The following is a 19,286-nucleotide window of genomic DNA, read 5'->3' as shown; positions in this document are numbered from 1 at the left end:
GGAGGATGCTGATGGCGCTTCGAGGAGGATGCTGATGGTGCTACGAGGAGGATGCTGATGGTGCTACGAGGAGGATGCTGATGGTGCTACGAGGAGGATGCTGGTGGCGTTACGAGGTGGATGCTGATGAAGCAACGAAGAGGATGCTGATGGAGCGACGAAGAGGATGCTGATGGAGTGACGAAGAGGATGCTGATGGAGCGACGAAGAGGATGCTGACGGAGAGACGGGAAGCATGCTGATGGAAAACAAGATGAGGTATAAAAATTTTTTTATTTGTTTCACTGACTTGTAGCTTAGTGACTTCAGTCTTTTTTCAGGTTTATGTGTTTGTTTTTATTGTGTCGCTAATTTGTTCTTTGGCTATCTTTTAGATTTTTAAGAAATCTTGGATTTTGAGAGAGCATATATACTCTGTTGAATTCGGCGTATTCTTACTAAGTCAGAGAGTTCCCTCGCTCTCTGACTTAGAAAACGAATTTTGTGGTAAAGTATTTCAAAGTAGGCTCCTGCCACCTATTTTGGAATAATGTTGTACAAATTTCTATTAAGTAATGATTTTAGAATAATAATGTTGTTTGAAAAGCATTTATGCCGTGATGAATAAATAACATCCATCGGTAGTTTTGAAACGACTGTCAGCTTAAAATATGCATATGTATTTAAATTAAACATGGTCACCATGCCAGCAAGTGTCAGCGTTTGATAAATGTATTTCGAAATACGCTTTTCAATGCAATATGGAAATTTGCCATCATAACGTGCACAAAATCACTGTTTCGTAATAATATATACGCAATTTTAACAAATATTTAATGTTTGGGGCTGTTTTCATTCAACCGTAGCTATAGTGTGTTTTCTTTTGACGTCATATAAGCCATGTTGGGAGAGTACATGAGAGTGTCGAAGCTCAGCAAAGCATAAAATTAGCAGAAATTCTTTTCACTGTATGGAATTTTGCCCCAACATGGTAACTGATGAAAACAATTTAGAGGAAGAAATCATTAAGGTGTAAAATGATTTTTTCATCAGCTGGCAATCCATTTGGGACTTTTCACAGTATTTTTAATTCACGAAAATTTACATAAAACGTACAAAATGACATACCTCGCAACAAGTATAAAACATGTGAAAATTGATCATCAAATTTACTGGCATTTCCCCAGTATAGTAGCGGCATCTTCTTTCATGTTTAGAGATTATTTTACACCTCAATGTTTTCTACTCTCATGTCCTTAGACCCAAAAAAAAAAAATTTACATCTGTAATGTAATGTATGATAAACTTAAGAATAAATTTAAGAGAAAGGAACTTCTCAAACGACTTCAAGTAATATGTAAATTTTAGCAAGTAAAAATGTTCGTACAATAAATTATAAAAAACAATCTCCAAACATTGTTTAAGATTTTTAGACATTAAGCTGGCTTGAAGACCACTGTTTTTTGCAAAAAATTCGGCAATTTCGAAGTGATGTATTTCGCCTCCGTACTTTCAATGGCGGCGCTCATGCAGGCTTCAAAGATGGCGTCCAAGTTAGCCTTCCAGTTGTTGTAGAGTTCACTGGGTTTAAATAAGGTCGAGATAGATAGTTCACTATACCACGACGAAAAATTGCATGTAATTTACAAACTCTTGGCGTCACGTTCATTTGCTATAATAAAATTTACAATAAATATTTTTTTATTATTGATTGAACTATGGACGAATAAGAAAATTCTTATCTAGAAATGACATGAATGAAAGGCAAAAGTAAATAAAAAATGTGACTATTTTTGACCAATGACATTAGGATGTTGATAGTGGTTACAATGGATGATAGTGGATAATTATAGACATGCTTTCAAAATGGCGTATGCTGAACAAGTGGTATGTTTCGCTGCCGTAAAATGGCATATACAACCACAAATACAACCATCCGACTGGTGCAGCTTAAAAAAAAAATTTCAGGGCTTCCATTTACTACATGTTTCAAAGTTCATGTATGAGAACAATATTTCTTCATTTATTCATATTTTTTAGGAGTTTGCAACATCAAAAGTTCGAAGCAAGGCAATCGATCAACAGGGCTCAGTCACTCAGTACTATGCTTAGTACTTTTTTAAATATCTATCGGAGAAGTCTGGCTGGGAGAATGGTACTTAGAATAATTCTAGGCTAACTTTGTCAATCCAAGAACACGGGCAGTACTGGTTTTTATAAATCGGGGTATTATTTTTTGGGTACACTTGCAAAATGTATCAATTCAGGAAGAAATTCAGATGCTCAAATGACTTCTTTTACAATAACGTGGAGAGGAAAGGAAACACACAAAAAGATGATGCGGTAGGAATTTTTAAAGTGTTCTTTTTATTGTTTCTGGTTGCACAATTTCATATTAATTTATATTTATTACTACAGTTATATTAACAAAAGTATGTGTACAAATTTATTTATGCCCACAATGTTGTGTAAGGAAAACAATTATTCTGAGCACATTTTCCAATTTCAAGTCTGGATTCTCTACATCCTTTAATCACAATGTCATATATGTTAATAGAATAGCAGTGTGTCATATGAATCTCAATTTTTTGAACAAGAGAATGAATTTGGGGATTTGGTAAGTTTACATATATTGTAAAACTATATTATATGTAGAATGAACAAAGTGAAGATATTGCTGAAAATTATGACAAGCACCAAGAGTTAACCACCAAAACACAGGTTTTTAATGTACATATTGATATTGTTTCTCATGAAAAGTCATTGGAAGTGGTTATTTGTAGGACTGCTTTCACTAGAAATAACTAAAAAATTTTGAAGTAATTTAAAGAAGGCATGCATTATTTCAACACTTATTAAAAGTCTGTACACATTTTAAATTAAATAATGGTCTTTATTTGTAGGACTCGGAAGATATCTTTACCAAGCAATCTATCTCTATTATTACAGAGGAAGCCAAACAACCATGTCAACTTAGTCAAGTAGTTCTCAATTATACAGTTATACTTTATACTGTTTACCACTAGTCATGTTTTTAATGTGTTATAAATTGACAATATGCTTGTTGATGCTTATGCATGAGACACTGTGTAGCAAAACTTTATTAACATCTCGTAGAAATGTGCTCAACAAACATAAAAATATATTACGATAGATATTTTTGAAACAGTGAACATTAATAATTACTGTATACTTGCTCTTTCAGAGTCATTTGTCACCCACTGGTCACTATACTGGGCTATTGTTACAGTTTGACTTTGCATCAAATATATCACGTCAGCAATCCTTTGTTGTTCATGATTATAATGCAAACAAAAGAACAATTATGGTGATGTCAAATTTTATTTCCATAATTTCAATGTTGGGTATATACCCAACTAAATGATATTACTCAATATGCTTTTTTTGGTGCTATAATCTGCATATATTTTTTTCTTCAGCATAATTTATTTGTATTTGTACATCGATATCCCCACCTATTGCTTGATGGCTATGGTTGGATATTGTGCTGCTCATGTGATGCAAATAGAAAGCAATTTGTTGAAGCCCTACCTAATAATATACAATTAGATCCTCAAAAAGGTATGTAAAATAGATGTTACTGAAATGAAATGATTAAAACAGGCCAAACAACATTTTTGTACTTGTCAGATATACCATATCCCAGTTGCATACACATATTAGCAATGGAAAAATATCTGGTTGTGTATGATAGAAAGTTTGGCATTGAAGCCAAAGATTTTATTGAAAAAAGTAAGTGTTGTGTGTTACTCTTTCAGGATATAAGGTGTCTGAACAGCTTCACCAAATTTTGACTTACACTTACATACTATTTGTTTGAAGACCCTTGTCAAAGATGTGAGAACTTGTTACATATTAATCTGACATTGCATGTAGTGAATGTCTCAAATTTGTATTTGGCTTATTTTTTCAATGTAAAGTTAATCATGTGGTGTGGGAGAAAATGTCTTCATCCTTAAATATCAGTTTATTGTACATTTCAAACCCTTGTGAAGTCATCCTTCTGTGTTTTTACATGACCCTTGTTCGACATTGTTCTTATTACATGTGGACGTTAACTAGCACAGCTTTACAAGCAAAAATATTGTTAAAACTTGTGAATGATTATTTACACAACATATTTATCTCATCCAATTTCTTTTATGAATGCAGAATCCACATCCATGATTCAGTCTGTTTTCAGTGATCATTTGTACCATGAGATGCAACCTGAAGAAGTATATTTTGTATATTTTGTACAAATACATGTATAGTTTCTCAACCTTCTAATACCCCACAATTTATTACCGTACATCCTGTACCTAAGTTCAGGAGCTTCTATAAAGCTATTAGGGTGATAGCCAACAGGGCAAATTGAATTTATTTATGACTATTGAGGTATACACATTCATACTCAAATACATACATAGCCACATACCTACAGTACATACATTAAGTAGTATAAACTAAATGTATGATAAAAATAATAAAGTCATATTCACCATTTGCTTTACGTGCCTGATATATATATTAAGCACTTTCTAAGGATTTTGTGAAGTCTTAATCATAATTATTAATCTGCATACACATACACACACATACATACACACACATAATACAACCTTAAGATAAATGATTTTACATATTTTAGGACTTGTTTAGTGCAGTGTGCAGGGAGGTTCAGCGGATTTCTGTAAAACCAGTGAATAGTCCATGGGGGGTTTGTACTTTTGTGTATTCAAAAGTAACGCTGCCCAGCCCGAGTTAAAATGTTGCAGCTGTTCGTCATATCATTGCATTCATGTGACAACCCTTGCAAAAGCCATGCAAATCGTTGAAGAGGATGAAATGGATTCTCCATTGGCACTTTTTAAGTTTTCCTTTGGAATTACACCAGAGATGCGAGACTATTTTGAATTGGCTACACTTAGCAAAGAAAAGGTTTCTTTATTTGAAACAGGTATGCAAGATAATCTGCAATGGTGAACATCCTTTTAGCTTTACATATACTATTTTCTTTATCGGTATGGTATTTAGCACTTTCTAGCATTTTGTAAATATTACAATTTAATTATTTTAGGCAATGAGAATGATGCAAGCGATTTTACTGATCTTCCTGAAAAAAATGGTCATAATTTTGGCGCCATCTGAAAGTGGTATTTGTTCTTGTGGTGCAGAGTGGGATAAACGTTCTATTCAAGATGAATGGTTGTACGTAGACGTGTGTTCAGTTGAATACTTTTATTCAATCCATGATGTGAAGGGTAAGTTCTGATTTGTTATAGGTTACGCTTTGCTTCATAATTATTTGACTTAAATAAATTATTTAGTGTATTGTAGACCTTGCTCCTCTTGTGCTATGAAAAAGCATTATGATGGCATTGAAAACAGGATTGTATGGTTTGGATCATATGCAGGTCAAGGACGGTCAGTGGCGTTTGCCAGTGTCTCAAAATTCGTCCCATGGATATTCACCTTGTCTGCCAGAACTGATTCAACGAGGGAATTATGTTCTTGACAATAGGAAGACACAGCAGGGAGATTGTGCCAAAGTCACTAGACCCAAGAAGAAGCATGGCACTTTGATCCCCGGAATATTTTGTATTCTTTGTCCCCACGGTATTTACATGATGAACAGCTCCAACGAAAATTTGTTTTACTATTGCAGTAAGTGACATTGCGCCTTCGTTTTTGTTTCCAGGTATACGTTATGGATTCGAAATAATGAGGGATCACGAATCACCAAATATCCCATTTACCATTTTACGAACACGTTTTCCTGATGGTAAGTTACGTATGTGTGTACCTTTTATGGTGCTACAAACTGAGTATTATCAGTGAATCGGACAGATTGCGTGACGGTTTAGTCGCCTGACAGAGTTGTAACATAACCGAATGTGCAGTAACATAACCGAATGTGCCTGATGATATCCTTATGTATTTTTATTTCTTTAGCGCCAGAGTTGGTCATTTACGATAATGCCTGCAGATTGCACGAGTATTGTTTGAACCGAGATGCAGCATATAACATGAAATTGTACCCCATGCTCAATATGTACAATAGCCAAGCTGCTGAACAGTGCAATTCGTGTATTAAGCCTCTTGCCTCCATGGTTTCTTACATGGAATACGATAACTTTTTTCTTTTTACAAAACTTCATATTTGGCACAGGAATATGTTACGCATTGTTAAATACAATCCTGAGAGAGAAATAGCCTACAAACACTATTTTCTCACTCTTAGTCGCGTTATTCATTAGTAACGCGTTATAGTTTCGTTTTTCGAAAAATTTAAACTTGTTTTTATAAATAGTTTTATCTATACAAAATGTTACTTCATAGTTACCCATATAGTTTCCACAAAAGTAACAATTATATGTAACGTCGTTACTTGTAAAAAAATTATTTACATCACTTGTTATAAATATAAGAATGTTATTCATATGCACCAGCTTTAAACTTAAATTCTGCTTCATTACAAATTGCTTCGCTAAATGGCAAAGCTTCGAATCAGTTTTTTAAGGTATGGTCTTTTACTATTTACATGGATATCGGCAAGTAATCCAGGACCAACTTCTCCCTATCAAAAAGAGCACTATCTTTATATGAACAGAGTAAACAAAGTGATTAAGAATCATGATATCTTTTCTCAACTTTACCCCTTCTGTTATTCTTCTCGCAAATTCTGTCACGAATATGCCACAGTCATAACCATTTGCTTGTTGTATCACCTGTCGTCAATAGTTAAGTTATCCCTTTGTGACAATTTATGCGTGATCTGTTGCCATTGTAAATGATAAGTACTTACATCGGCATATAGAGGTTGGGAAATAAGAGCAATGTCTTCTGGCCATCTTTGCTCTTGCCTCACATGCTGAAAATATCTTTTTCACAAGAAAAATGATTTGTGTAGACGTGCTAGAAACATTCACTTTGTCAACATGTTAGATACATGATACACTTCATTCTTCAAGTAAATTGTTATGTACGTCATATACCTTCGTATACTGGATGCAACTTCACTTTTTTGCCACCCCATACTGCATAACACATAGAGTTTGCCTGCTCTAATATTGTATGCAATGAGCCACCAATGCAGCCTATATTTTTTAAATGAACATGGAGTTGGCTCAGGTTGGCCTTTGCATCATGAAACAGTAAAAATTTAGTGCTTCCACCCTTACATGTCACATATTGGCACTAGCACACATTCATATTTATTCATTTCTTCAGGTGTGTACATCCCCACTTTTGAAATGAAACATCCTGATAATCTCAGCGGTCTTTCTCCTCTAAAAAGTAGGAAATACAGCGATGTTTATTTACACGATTTATGAGATTTACCACATTTTTCTAAGCACTCTAACACTGTTAGCATTCTCATCACTTCTTTAAACTTAAACTAACCGTGTCTCTCTAATAAAAAGTTTTTACGACCATGGTTATATATGCCGAAAACTGGCATATTTTATATTTCTACCACATTTTTCTAAACACTTTAACACTGTTAGCCATCTCATCACTCGTTTAAACTAAAACTAACAATGTCTCTCTAATAAAAAGTTTTTACGACCATGGTTATATATGCCGAAGACTGGCATACTTTATATTTCTATCACATTCTTCTAAACACTTTAACACTGTTAGCCATCTCATCACTCGCTTAAACTCAAACTAACAATGTCTCACTAATAAAACGTTTTTACGACCATGGTTATATATGCCGAAAACTGGCATAGTTTATATTTCTACCACATTCTTCTAAACACTTTAACACTGTTAGCCATCTCATCACTCGTTTAAACTAAAACTAACAATGTCTCTCTAATAAAAAGTTTTTACGACCATGGTTATATATGCCGAAAACTGGCATAGTTTATATTTCTACCACATTCTTCTAAACACTTTAACACTGTTAGCCATCTCATCACTCGTTTAAACTAAAACTAACAATGTCTCTCTAATAAAAAGTTTTTACGACCATGGTTATATATGCCGAAAACTGGCATAGTTTATATTTCTACCACATTTTTCTAAACACTTTGACACTGTTAGCATTCTCATCACTTGTTTAAACTCAAACTAACCGTGTCTCTCTAATAAAACGTTTTTACGACCATGGTTATATATGCCGAAAACTGGCATAGTTTATATTTCTACCACATTTTTCTAAACACTTTAACACTGTTAGCATTCTCATCACTTGTTTAAACTCAAACTAACCGTGTCTCTCTAATAAAACGTTTTTACGACCATGGTTATATATGCCGAAAACTGGCATAGTTTATATTTCTACCACATTTTTCTAAACACTTTAACACTGTTAGCATTCTCATCACTCGTTTAAACTCAAACTAACAAGGTCTCTCTAATAAAAAGTTTTTACGACCATGGTTATATATGCCGAAAACTGGCATACTTTATATTTCTACCACATTTTTCTAAACACTTTAACACTGTTAGCCTTCTCATCACTCGTTTAAACTCAAACTAACAAGATCTCTCTAATAAAAAGTTTTTACGACCATGGTTATATATGCCGAAAACTGGCATAGTTTATATTTCTACACATTTTTCTAAACACTTTAACACTGTTAGCCTTCTCATCACTCGTTTAAACTCAAACTAACAAGGTCTCTCTAATAAAAAGTTTTTACGACCATGGTTATATATGCCGAAAACTGGCATAGTTTATATTTCTACCACATTTTTCTAAACACTTTAACACTGTTAGCATTCTCATCACTCCTTTAAACTCAAACTAACAAGGTCTCTCTAATAAAAATTTTTTACGACCATGGTTATATATGCCGAAAACTGGCATACTTTATATTTCTACCACATTTTTCAAAACACTTTAACACTGTTATCACTCGTTTAAACTCAAACTAACAAGGTCTCTCTAATAAAAGTTTTACGACCATGGTTATATATGCCGAAAACTGGCATACTTTATATTTCTACCACATTTTTCTAAACACTTTAACACTGTTAGCCTTCTCATCACTCGTTTAAACTCAAACTAACAAGGTCTCTCTAATAAAAAGTTTTTACGACCATGGTTATATATGCCAAAAACTGGCATACTTTATATTTCTTCCACATTTTTCTAAACACTTTAACACTGTTAGCCTTCTCATCACTCGTTTAAACTCAAACTAACAAGGTCTCTCTAATAAAACGTTTTTACGACCATGGTTATATATGCCGAAAATTGGCATAGTTTATATTTCTACCACATTTTTCTCAACACTTTAACACTGTTAGCCATCTCATCACTCGTTTAAACTAAAACTAACAATGTCTCTCTAATAAAAAGTTTTTACGACCATGGTTATATATGCCGAAGACTGGCATACTTTATATTTCTATCACATTCTTCTAAACACTTTAACACTGTTAGCCATCTCATCACTCGTTTAAACTCAAACTAACAATGTCTCACTAATAAAAAGTTTTTACGACCATGGTTATATATGCCGAAAACTGGCATACTTTATATTTCTACCACATTTTTCTAAACACTTTAACACTGGTAGCATTTTTATCACTCGCTTAAACTTAAACTATTAATGTCTCTCTAATAAAACTTTTTTACGAGCATGGTTATATATTATTACAGTAAGTACATAAAACGCCACTTTTGTCATGTGTCACCAATGCGCAATGTCTAGCTAGGAGTCTTTTCTACTTGAGTAGTCCAGTTGTCGTTAGGTCAGAGCTAGGCACGTTTTTGGTCAGCGGAGACCCTCATTTTGATGGTTGTATTTGTGGTTGTATATGCCAGAAAATGGATGCGATACATATATCTGAACAATTTTATTTTCAGTCAACTTGGAGCACATTTAATCATTTTATGGCAAGAATAGGTAAATGTTGGCTGAACTGTATAAAATAAGGCGTTCAAGGATGCAATTCGGAAGCGTAAAAAAAGACTTGAGGCATATGCAAGAGAACTATCTTCACGTAGCAGACTGACATTTGTGGTGAATTCACTGAATTGCTCTGGAAGCTAACAGTTATTGGTTGTTATTCTGGCTATGTGAAACCAATCTATCTGCATGAGTTCTATCATGATTTTAAACAGCAAATCGATGCGTTGCGTATGAGTTGTATCGACCAGCTTACTACACAGTCAACACTTCACCAATTTGGAATTTGAAACATTTTGGTGATAACAATTTTATACCGACGTATCCCTGCGATAAAAGACTCACAAGAAAAACTGTTTTGTTCAGAGTAAGGTAAAATATTTTACTCTCTGATTGCCTAAATATTCTTTGAGTATTTAAAACTGGCTCATATAAGACCATACATGTATGTAGTTAATGGGATCTACATTTTAGCTAGCGTGTGCAATATTTTTATAAGTAAAACGATGCACGGTAGTGAGGTAACTTAGTGATTAAATGTACTTGAAAGCCGAGGGAGATTTTGTAGTAAAAGTAACAAGACTTGTAGCACCGAGGGACTTTAGCTAACCTGCCAGGGCTTTCAAGTGCATTTGATTGCCAAAATGTTTTAGTCAGTGCTTCACACACTGTTTATAAATTTGGATCTGCAGCTATTATTACCTAAGTGAAGATCTATTGATTGTCATGCATTATTTTATCTCCATGTTTTTTTTATATTTTCACCATCATAAGTTGAACTTGAGTTACCTTGCATGAGTTACCTTGCATGAGTCGTTTTTACTTAAAATATGTTCTTTAACAATTTTGGTTCATCATTGTTTTTGTTTTCTTGTAATTGATTTTATTTAGTATTTGTTAATATTGCAACTAAAATATTAACATGTTTCAGTCTCCGTTTGCTGAAATCAAGATGGCTTCTAACCTTGAACATTTCAAACATTACAACTCAATGGTTGAAACCATTGAGCTATTTAATCAAGTTACATTTGTTTCATCGTGTGCAATTCCTCTTTATGGATATCAAAGATATAGACAGTTATTCAAGAATGAAATAAAATATAGAATGTTTTCATTTGTTGATTTGACATACAGATTGGTTTGTTTACCTCCTAAAAAAGGGATGAAATTTGTTCACAGCGAACATAAATGCAGTCTTTACAATGTTTTTTAGCTGTCTTGTCATAAATATCGAAAATGTTTAATGATTGATAATATTTTTAATTGTTTAACTAAATGAGTTTGTTTTATGCTTCATTAGAAACTGATGGAAGCTTTGAATAATTTTGGTCAAAAACGGCAGATAAATCCTGGGGATGGGGGATGAAGCTTTCTATGTTTACAGGTGTATACCATTGTGAATTTATAATTTCATTGCTATCACAATTTATAGATTAATATAAAAATTTTTGATGCTATGAGATGGTCTCATCAATGTGCAACAATTGAACTGGATTTCCAACTTCCTGAGAGATTCAACCTCACGCTAGGTAAGTTTTGCCAGTAAGCTTTTCGTTGAATAACCTCACTACGGTCTTGATACTTAATTTATTTAACCAACAGTGACATGATTATTTGTTTCTATAGAAACCTATTGTTATATATTTATATGCTTATATATACTATATACTTATATGCAGCCTGCTACATTGCTGAACACTGAAAGTCCCACCTGCATTCAAACTCCAAAACAAACCCACCCATATAAGTATATAGTTACATTTAATATTGCAATGTTAACAGATAATTGCAATATAATAGTTAATAGTCCATGCATGTATCCCTGTGCATCCATCCCCATGTAAATATCATTGATAATGGCTCACAAACATATGTAAGCCTGTGTATTATAGTCAGAGGATTACGGCACAGTTTAAGTTTCCATGAAATTGTAGATCTTTACAAATTGTAACAATTTAGTAATTTATCAATATTCTATTACTCTATTGACAGTGGTGAAGGAGATATAAAATTACATCCTGTTATTATTCATCGAGCTATTGTAGGTTCAGTTGAAAAATGATTGCTATTCTTGCTGAAAGCTTTGGTGGAAAATGGTGAGTGTTTTCTTGGCTCATGCCAGAGCTTAAAGCAAATGAAATGTCCTTAAAATGTTAAATTAAAATGATACAAAGTTTCTTAATTGTTTGGAAATTTTTATCATTTTACTCTACTACTTTATTTCAAAATTTTGACGCACTGCATTTTCTGTTATTTTCTAGGATTTTATGGCTTTCTCCCCATCAAGTTGTAGTAATTCCTGTCAGTAGTAAATATGATGATTATGCCGAACCGGTAAATTTAATTTGGTAAGCCTTAGATCGAACTTGCACAGGCTAATGCAAACTCAGCTATGGACAAATTGTTGCTATTTTATGAATTGGAATTTTTTTGTCCTTTTTTTTTTATTGACATTTTGGTCATGTTTAGATTCAAAAGAAGTTCCATGCAGCTGGTTATCGTGTTGATACAGACTTGGATCACGGATCAACACTAAATAAGAAAGTTCGCAATGCACAACTTTCACAGTACAACTTCATTCTTGGTATGAATAAGTCTTTTAAATTATTTTTATTTACTGTACAAATAAATAGAAATTAAAATGGTTTGGAACCACTGTTGGTGTTCAGAGTTTACTGACGTTTCCACAACATTAGTCAGGTTCGCCGTATTTGTTCTCTAGACGTCATGACAGAGAGGAAAATATGTGGATGTTTTAGTTTGTGTGGTATACTTATTAATTGTTCGCTTGTAAGCCGTTTATAAGGTGCTGATATTTGTATTCTGTTCAATGATTTTTGTTTTGAGTTTGTTAACCTACTTTCTAACGTAAGTCGTTGTCTATAGTCAGTGCTGTTTGTAATGTTGTGCATTGTGATGCTCACTTGTCAGTACTCGTTGTTCTTGGTAGTCAGTTGATGTGCGAGTTGTAAAATGTAAGGTATTATCGTTTGCTGTTGTTGGATTGTTTGTTGTTTGTGTTTTTGTTTGTTTGTTTTGTGTTCATTGTCTTTTAAGTGTTGTCTATTTTAAAAGCAAAATAGATGTTCATTTTATTACTAAATGCGATTGGTTAAATGGTTTTATGTTGTTTTTTAAACAGTTGTTGGTGAAAAAGAGACGGTCTCAGACACGGTCAACGTCAGAACACGTGACAACAAAGTACTCGGTGAAAAATCGGTCATGGCCGTGATCGAACGCTTGCGAGATTTAGTCAGCTCACGAAGTCTGACAAGCGAAGATTTTGAAGTAAAACAACATTTTATGGTAAAGATAAAATGAATTTACTCACAAAATAAATTTGAATGTAAATCCCATGATGCGTCGCAATTATAGAAAAATAGGTACGCGTACATGCCACTGGTCACTGGCAAACTGGCGGCATTGGTCACTAATACTTTATCAGTGGTGGTAATATTGATTTTATCGTGGTGGTAAATTCTTCCATTGGTAATTTATGGCGATAACCATCAGCAACTTTTCAACTTTTACCATCAAGTTTTCACTCAAACGAGATCGCTTCTCTTTCATATTTTGGCTTGTTTCTTGAGCTAGTAGGAGGCTGTGTGCGTTGATACAAGAAAAACTTTGTTGTGCAGAGGAAGGTAAAGATATTTTACTCGCAGAATTACTATATATTTATCAACAAAGTAGTTCATACTACAGCGATGAAAAATATAAAGCGTCGTATTTAACGCAAACCTTGGTTAAACCAGGGTTAGTTGACACATGTGCACTTGTATAATATGTCCAAATGGACATGTTTTGTGGAATTCCCCTTCATTTGGTAAAATATTATCGCAGTGGGCCAAGATCGTCCCTCGTTTTGACAGTCATTTGCTATTCGTACTGGAGCTCTAGAATTTTACTGTTTTAGTGGTAAATGTGACCAATTCCTCATTCGTTTTCTTGTTATTGTGTGATGCTTAACATAGCAAAACAAAGAGTAGCTATATAAATGTAATTTTCCTGCCACACTTACAAACATTTCATATGTCAGCTGCAAGACCCGTAACAGACTGTGACAAATTTTTTGTTTGGTGAAAAAAAATTAGCAATTAGCATATCTTGTGGAGTCTCCATTTTGAATATCCATTTGAGAAATGCTTGCAAGAATATGGGCTACAAGATTACAAGAATAAAATGCGGATTTGAAACGAAAGATTAGAATGCACATTGAACTCCAAAAACAATAGGAAGTAGGCTTTATAATGTGACTACAATTGACTACAGTTCATACATTGGTTCAATGGTTAGGGTATGGATTAGGTCAGGGTTAGATTATGGTTAGTGTAAGTGTTAAGGTTAGGGTTAGAATTGTTTAAAAGTTTCTTATAAACGTAGAATTAGTCAAACTCATCAACACTTTGTTATGCCCCTCGTAATATCCGTGACAATGTTAAAGATGTTTTATTTCTCTTCATAACTTTGTGTCTGCATATTTTCTACATAAACAAACTGCTTTAATATTTATGACAGATATTATAATTCGTAGATCGAGGTAGAAGAACTGCTTGAAAATGAAACTTCCAACATTGAAACAAAATCAAGCATGGCAGAAGAGAAACAACGACGCCAGGTTGAAGATAGCTTGATGAAATTGAACGTAGTTGAAGCACCTAGCATACGCTCGAGAGTTTTGGATGAGGACTCGTCAACCACTGAAAACATGAATGAGTCCAAGCATGTTTACGACGATAAAGGCTCTTGCGAGGTAGGCTGTTGCGACATATCGAATTATCGATAAATATCGGGGTTTTAAATATCGGTTTATCGATATTGGTTTTTCGGTATATCGATATATCGATGTACCGAAAATATCGAAAAATATGAAAATATTCGTTGTTACGATATATATAGTTATTATACATAGTTTTAATTGTGTTTTGTTGGTTTTAATAGCTTTATAGCGGTTTTTAAATGGTTCTGTATACAATGTATTAGACAGACAATCTTGACCCAATCACACGTGCGGGGTAATTGTCGGCTAAGGTTCAATTTGATCTATTTATGAATCATTGCGAACAACACTACAAAAACCCCAAAATATCCGAAAATATATCGTCATATCTATATTTTTTCGAAGCGGGATTTATCGAGCAAAAAGCGACGACACTTATCAATGGTGAAGGATTGTCCCTGTATGAAATATCTAAGTTATAAGATTCGGCTATGAAATGCACACTAAACGGCAAAATATGACGGAAAGTGGGTTTAGGAGGAAGGTATGCGAAATATGTTCTATCGTATGCCAGCAAAAACAATGTAAATTTCTTGAAACAACGAAAATATAAAAATTCAATCTCTGCCACGAATATTTGTTAATTTGTGCAAAATTGCCATTTGACCATAGCTGGTGTATGGTAATTTCCTCAGTAAATATTAAACTCATGTAAATTTTTTCTCCCATGACCACCCTAAAAGTGAACTTTCGAAACACCATAAACACTACAGAATTGTTTGAAGATTGTTTTGGTGTCTGCTTATGAGAGGTTGTAAATAAGTTAATAGTAAGAGTATTGGCAGGGACCTAATAGCAGTGTCTGCTTTCGGGAGGTGTCCGTTAGTAGTAAAGTTCTGACTGATTTTGCTTATAGTTTCGTCTATAAAGTTTCTATAGGGTAACTAGTTTTTATAAATGAGAACAAGTAGTTGCGTTCTGTTTTTTGGCTTCTTCTGTGCTGCAGTGAGTGTTAATTCTGTTGAAAAGTGTTCGAATGTTGCTTATTTTGTGTTGTGTGGAATGATTACGGTTGAAATCAAGTATTTGGTCTGTAAGGGTATTTATGCCGTATACTTGTTAGTTTAGTCTTGTTGTGTTTTTTTTGTCTTTAGTGAAGGTTATCTTCTTTGTAGTATTTTTATGGTGTGTAGCATTTGTCCAGTTTTGGCTTTCTTGACTATGGCAAAGATATCGTCTTTATATCTATTCCATAGTCTGTCTGTTTCATCTGTGGTGTTGGTGACTGATTGTGTTTCGAGGTTTTGCACGACAGCTTTTGCGAGGAAGGTGTATAGTGGTGACCCCAATGATTCGCTGAAAGTTGTCTATAGTATGAGTTTTAGAAGAAGAATTCAGTGGAGAGGCAAAGGTTGAGTAAGTCTGGGATTTTATTTGTCTAGTTGTGTTGTTTGGCTATGTCTAATGGTATGGATGTGAAGAGTGATGTCACATTGTAATTAGATATCATGATTTTGTCTGGTCAATAGTTCATATGTATGTGATCCTGGAATTAAGAACAAGAATTGGAATGTATGACCTTTAAGAAAGTTTTTGAAAACATGGGAAAATACAATTCACCAATCAAGTGAGTTCAATAAGTGGGAAATAAACGCATGAACAATCTTTGAGATTTAGGTGCGTGAAATATAAGTTTTGGAATTTAAGTGCTTTAACTATAGTCTTTGGATGTTAGGTGCATGAACTATAGTCTTTGGGAGCTCTTTCATGAACTATAGTCCTTCGGAGTAAGGTGCATGAACTATAGTCTTTGGTAATTAGATACATTAACTATTTTCTTTGGTGTTAGTTGCATGAACTAAACTCTTTGGGAAATAGACGCATGATCTTATAGTCTTTGCGAGTTACGTGCGTGAAATATAGTCTTTGGGAGTTAGGTGTATGAACTATAGTCGTTCCGAGTTTAGGTGCATGAAGAAGAATTTTGGGAGTTTAGTCTTTGAAGTTGGGTGTGTGAAAGATATTCTTTGAAAGTTAAGTTTGTGAACTATAGTCTTTGGGAGTTAGGTACATGAACTATATTGTTAAGATGCACGAACAATATACATATATATAGATTTTATAGCCTTTAGGTGCATGAACTAAAGTCTTTGTGAAATAGACACATTAGCTATAGTCTTTGGGAGTTAGGTGCATGGAAAATTTAACTGTCTTTTCAGCATATGAAGTTACCCCACGATGACACACACACACTATGATCAAACGAAACATTTTTCTTGCGAGCGCTTTATTAGCGATTAGAACCGATGGAACTCGATTACCATTTCATTTATTTCAACGGTGTCATGAGATCGTTTAAGTCGCATGAACTATAGTATTATAGAAATAGACGCATGAACAGTCATTGCGAGTTAGCAAAATTACTTTGTGCTCAGCAGTTCGAAGTAGGTGGCAAACTACTTTGAAACAACTTCACAATTTGCTAAAATTCTAATTCAAATTAGATAGCGGGGGGACAATCTAATTTCATAGAAAAAACCAATTGTAACTGAGCACGAATCTAATTAAACGACGACCTTTCCAATTATGAAAAGTAAATATACATGCGCGAAAGCGGAACGTATTCATAACGCTTCTTCTTGTTTATAGACCAATGTTTCCAGTTTGGTAAGAACTGATCTTAGTGACTCCTTAGTGACTCCTAGTGACTCCTCAGTACAACATTACGTAATTTTTATTTCAGTTGACATATTCGTCGTGTTTTTTAAAGGCAACTTTTCAAACGAAGTTTGTGGAGTTGGGTCATCCTCCAGTTGGATGTTGCTCTCTAACTGTACCTAATTTATTTGGTCATTCACAGGTACACGTGACTTGTTTATATTAAACGGAGGCCTGGGCACTAGGTCATATTTTGCCATGTTATGTATTTGAGTTGTATCCACGCCTATTGATCACTTTATATAAACATTAAAATGTTTTCTTTTCTTGAACCTGAGAGGATGTGTTATGTTCTGAGGTGTTAAAAATTAACTGTGAGATTGAAAAGTAATTAAAACTACGAATAGCTTTATCTAAGTTCCCCAAAATTTTACTCCCTATCCCTACCCCGCCTTAAAAAGTGTATCGTGAAACATAATTGTTGTTTTTATAAAAGAACCGAGATGCTTTAAAAAAAATTCATTTTGTCTTACGGTGAATTTCCTTTAAATCAGGCAATGTCTGTTATTCTATGCAACACGAAACTCGACTGCGACATGGCAAAGGAACGCGGAATTGTCGCAGAAATTTTATCTTTCAAACATTTCGAGGAGGAGCTCAATTCACTTTTGGCGAGATCTTCACTAGTTTCTAGACAGGTTTGTGTGTCTATTTTTACGAGGGAGAGAGATTGGGCACTATTGGAAAGGAGAGGAAGGGGGTGGGCGGAGCTTAGCAACTAGAGAGAGGACACGGGACCTTTGAAAATGCAATAGATTTCTATTGTTATTCATGGACGTTCACGTCGAAGATGATGAAAACATTTACAGTTTCGAACTTTGAAAAAATCCCATGTCAGCAAATAGTAAAGCAGCATATTTAATATTGTAGTGCCTTCGAGAAACAGACGTTGATGGTCAACGGTAATATACAAGAACTTGAGGATAAAAATCACGAGGAACGCGATTTGTTTCAAAAGTACATCAGCAACATGGCATCGTAAGAAGATGGTGGACGAGCTTACAGGAATGGCTTACCATCCAGGTATACTTGCGATCGGACTTATAGCGCGTGCAAATATTTGTTGTACATATAGGATATTGTGTCCCCCAATGATCCGTTTGTAACCTTTACGCAGCGGAATTTGTAGCGTTGTTGGTGTAAATCATTCGTAACTTGAGTTGAATAACAAAACATATTCGTTCATTTAACCACGATTTTTAAAATCTTTACTTTGGAGGAAAAATTGCGTTTTGAATCAAGTTCCAAAACATAGCAAAAACTTTGCTGGAAAATTTCGAACACTCGTTCTGTATCGTTCAAGTCATTGAGACTTCAGTGTTTACTGCTGGCGTAACGGACTTCTTAGTCGCGATAACCTTATTTTCTTGCGCATTTGTTGAAAATTGATGCAGTTGTTTAAAAATAAGTGCATTAATTAACATGTTGTCACGTGACATCAAGTAGATGTTTGCGCAGATGCTTTTGTACGCTTAACACTTTGGTGGAAATGGTTTTTATCAAATTGAATAACATACACAGAAAGAAAATGCATCGAACATTTCATAAACAAGAATCAACTTAATGTTTCAACTACATTTTTGATTTGCGTTGTAAAAAAGTCATCACTGCTTGCGCGCATTCCTCCGAGAGCCATTTTTGAGCAAGCACTTCGCATTCTTTATTATTCACATCGTGAAGTTTCTCCAGCTCAACTGAGCAACATAATTTCTTGGACAATGAGAGCGACTGCAATGGAGAGAAGCATTGTATGGTTAAATGAAACGAAGCAATAACGGTAAAGTCCAGATTTGTGCTACCTTCGGCGGCAACGCAGCCATGTATTTCATTCTGTTGTTGATTTCTTTTCAATTTCGGCGAGGAATAACTTCTGTTACCAAACCGTAGTTACAAGCTTCGACCGCAGTCAGTTTCTTTTCCAACGAGTAACATCTCATTCGCCTGAGTGCAGTCATACCCATTCAATAGACTACCTTTCATACCCATTCAATAGACTA

General features: G+C 34.3%; 3 protein-coding genes and 1 long non-coding RNA gene across 12 annotated transcripts in view; 3 read left to right on the top strand and 1 right to left on the bottom strand.

Moving 5' to 3' along the window:
• Positions 1-51: 51 nt before the first annotated feature.
• Positions 52-19,286, bottom strand: part of LOC124459397 (enoyl-CoA delta isomerase 2-like) — an 83,005-nt gene continuing 63,770 nt past the window's right edge. Inside the window, exon 6 of the transcript XR_006953621.1 lies at positions 52-238. The gene's annotated coding sequence lies outside the window, so the exon portion shown is untranslated. The remainder of the gene's footprint in view (positions 239-19,286) is intronic.
• Positions 155-6,425, top strand: LOC124459394. Of its 7 annotated transcripts, none has more exons than XR_006953616.1 (14): positions 155-258; positions 375-2,322; positions 2,537-2,596; positions 2,635-2,700; positions 2,883-2,960; positions 3,185-3,307; positions 3,420-3,561; positions 3,631-3,732; positions 4,153-4,217; positions 4,631-4,939; positions 5,060-5,243; positions 5,310-5,598; positions 5,681-5,764; positions 5,935-6,425. XR_006953616.1 is itself a non-coding variant. In XM_047008845.1 (8 exons), exons 1-8 carry the CDS (start codon positions 2,233-2,235, stop codon positions 4,251-4,253), a joined length of 762 nt encoding a protein of 253 aa, XP_046864801.1. In that variant the 5' UTR covers positions 765-2,232; the 3' UTR covers positions 4,254-4,480. The 7 variants fall into 7 exon arrangements, 1 of the variants encoding a protein (XP_046864801.1); XR_006953615.1 differs by lacking the exon at positions 155-258 and having other exon boundaries at positions 788-2,134; positions 2,247-2,322; XR_006953619.1 differs by lacking the exons at positions 155-258; positions 2,635-2,700 and having other exon boundaries at positions 785-2,134; positions 2,247-2,322.
• Positions 10,186-13,130, top strand: LOC124459400. 2 transcript variants are annotated; one of them, XR_006953626.1, is made up of 5 exons: positions 10,186-10,223; positions 11,284-11,380; positions 12,113-12,199; positions 12,321-12,435; positions 12,994-13,130. It is a non-coding gene; the product is annotated as an uncharacterized LOC124459400 (long non-coding RNA). The 2 variants fall into 2 exon arrangements; XR_006953625.1 differs by having other exon boundaries at positions 10,191-10,218.
• On the top strand, positions 13,383-18,479 carry LOC124459396 (enoyl-CoA delta isomerase 2-like). Of its 2 annotated transcripts, none has more exons than XM_047008847.1 (5): positions 13,383-13,495; positions 14,386-14,604; positions 17,342-17,431; positions 17,784-17,927; positions 18,160-18,479. In XM_047008847.1, the coding sequence occupies exons 2-5, from the start codon at positions 14,443-14,445 to the stop codon at positions 18,193-18,195; spliced, it is 432 nt and encodes a 143-aa protein (XP_046864803.1). In that variant the 5' UTR covers positions 13,383-13,495; positions 14,386-14,442; the 3' UTR covers positions 18,196-18,479. The 2 variants fall into 2 exon arrangements, with proteins under 2 accessions (XP_046864803.1, XP_046864802.1); XM_047008846.1 differs by having other exon boundaries at positions 17,315-17,431.

Source organism: Xenia sp. Carnegie-2017, unplaced genomic scaffold (assembly GCF_021976095.1).
Source record: "Xenia sp. Carnegie-2017 unplaced genomic scaffold, XeniaSp_v1 HiC_scaffold_9, whole genome shotgun sequence".
NCBI lineage: Eukaryota > Metazoa > Cnidaria > Anthozoa > Malacalcyonacea > Xeniidae > Xenia > Xenia sp. Carnegie-2017.
Note: the sequence above shows the minus strand (reverse complement) of the source record. Positions and strands in the feature narration are given on the sequence as shown.

Excerpts from the sequence above, each read along its gene's own strand:
- LOC124459394 (XM_047008845.1), top strand. The coding sequence starts at position 2,233 with ATGTATCAATTCAGGAAGAAATTCAGATGCTCAAATGACTTCTTTTAC. Across the intron at positions 2,701-2,882 it reads AGTTAACCACCAAAACACAG|GACTCGGAAGATATCTTTAC; the intron begins GTTTTTAATGTA and ends CTTTATTTGTAG. Across the intron at positions 3,308-3,419 it reads CAAACAAAAGAACAATTATG|CATAATTTATTTGTATTTGT; the intron begins GTGATGTCAAAT and ends TTTTTTCTTCAG.
- LOC124459396 (XM_047008846.1), top strand. The coding sequence starts at position 14,443 with ATGGCAGAAGAGAAACAACGACGCCAGGTTGAAGATAGCTTGATGAAA. Across the intron at positions 14,605-17,314 it reads ACGATAAAGGCTCTTGCGAG|TTGACATATTCGTCGTGTTT; the intron begins GTAGGCTGTTGC and ends TTTTTATTTCAG. Across the intron at positions 17,432-17,783 it reads ATTTATTTGGTCATTCACAG|GCAATGTCTGTTATTCTATG; the intron begins GTACACGTGACT and ends CCTTTAAATCAG.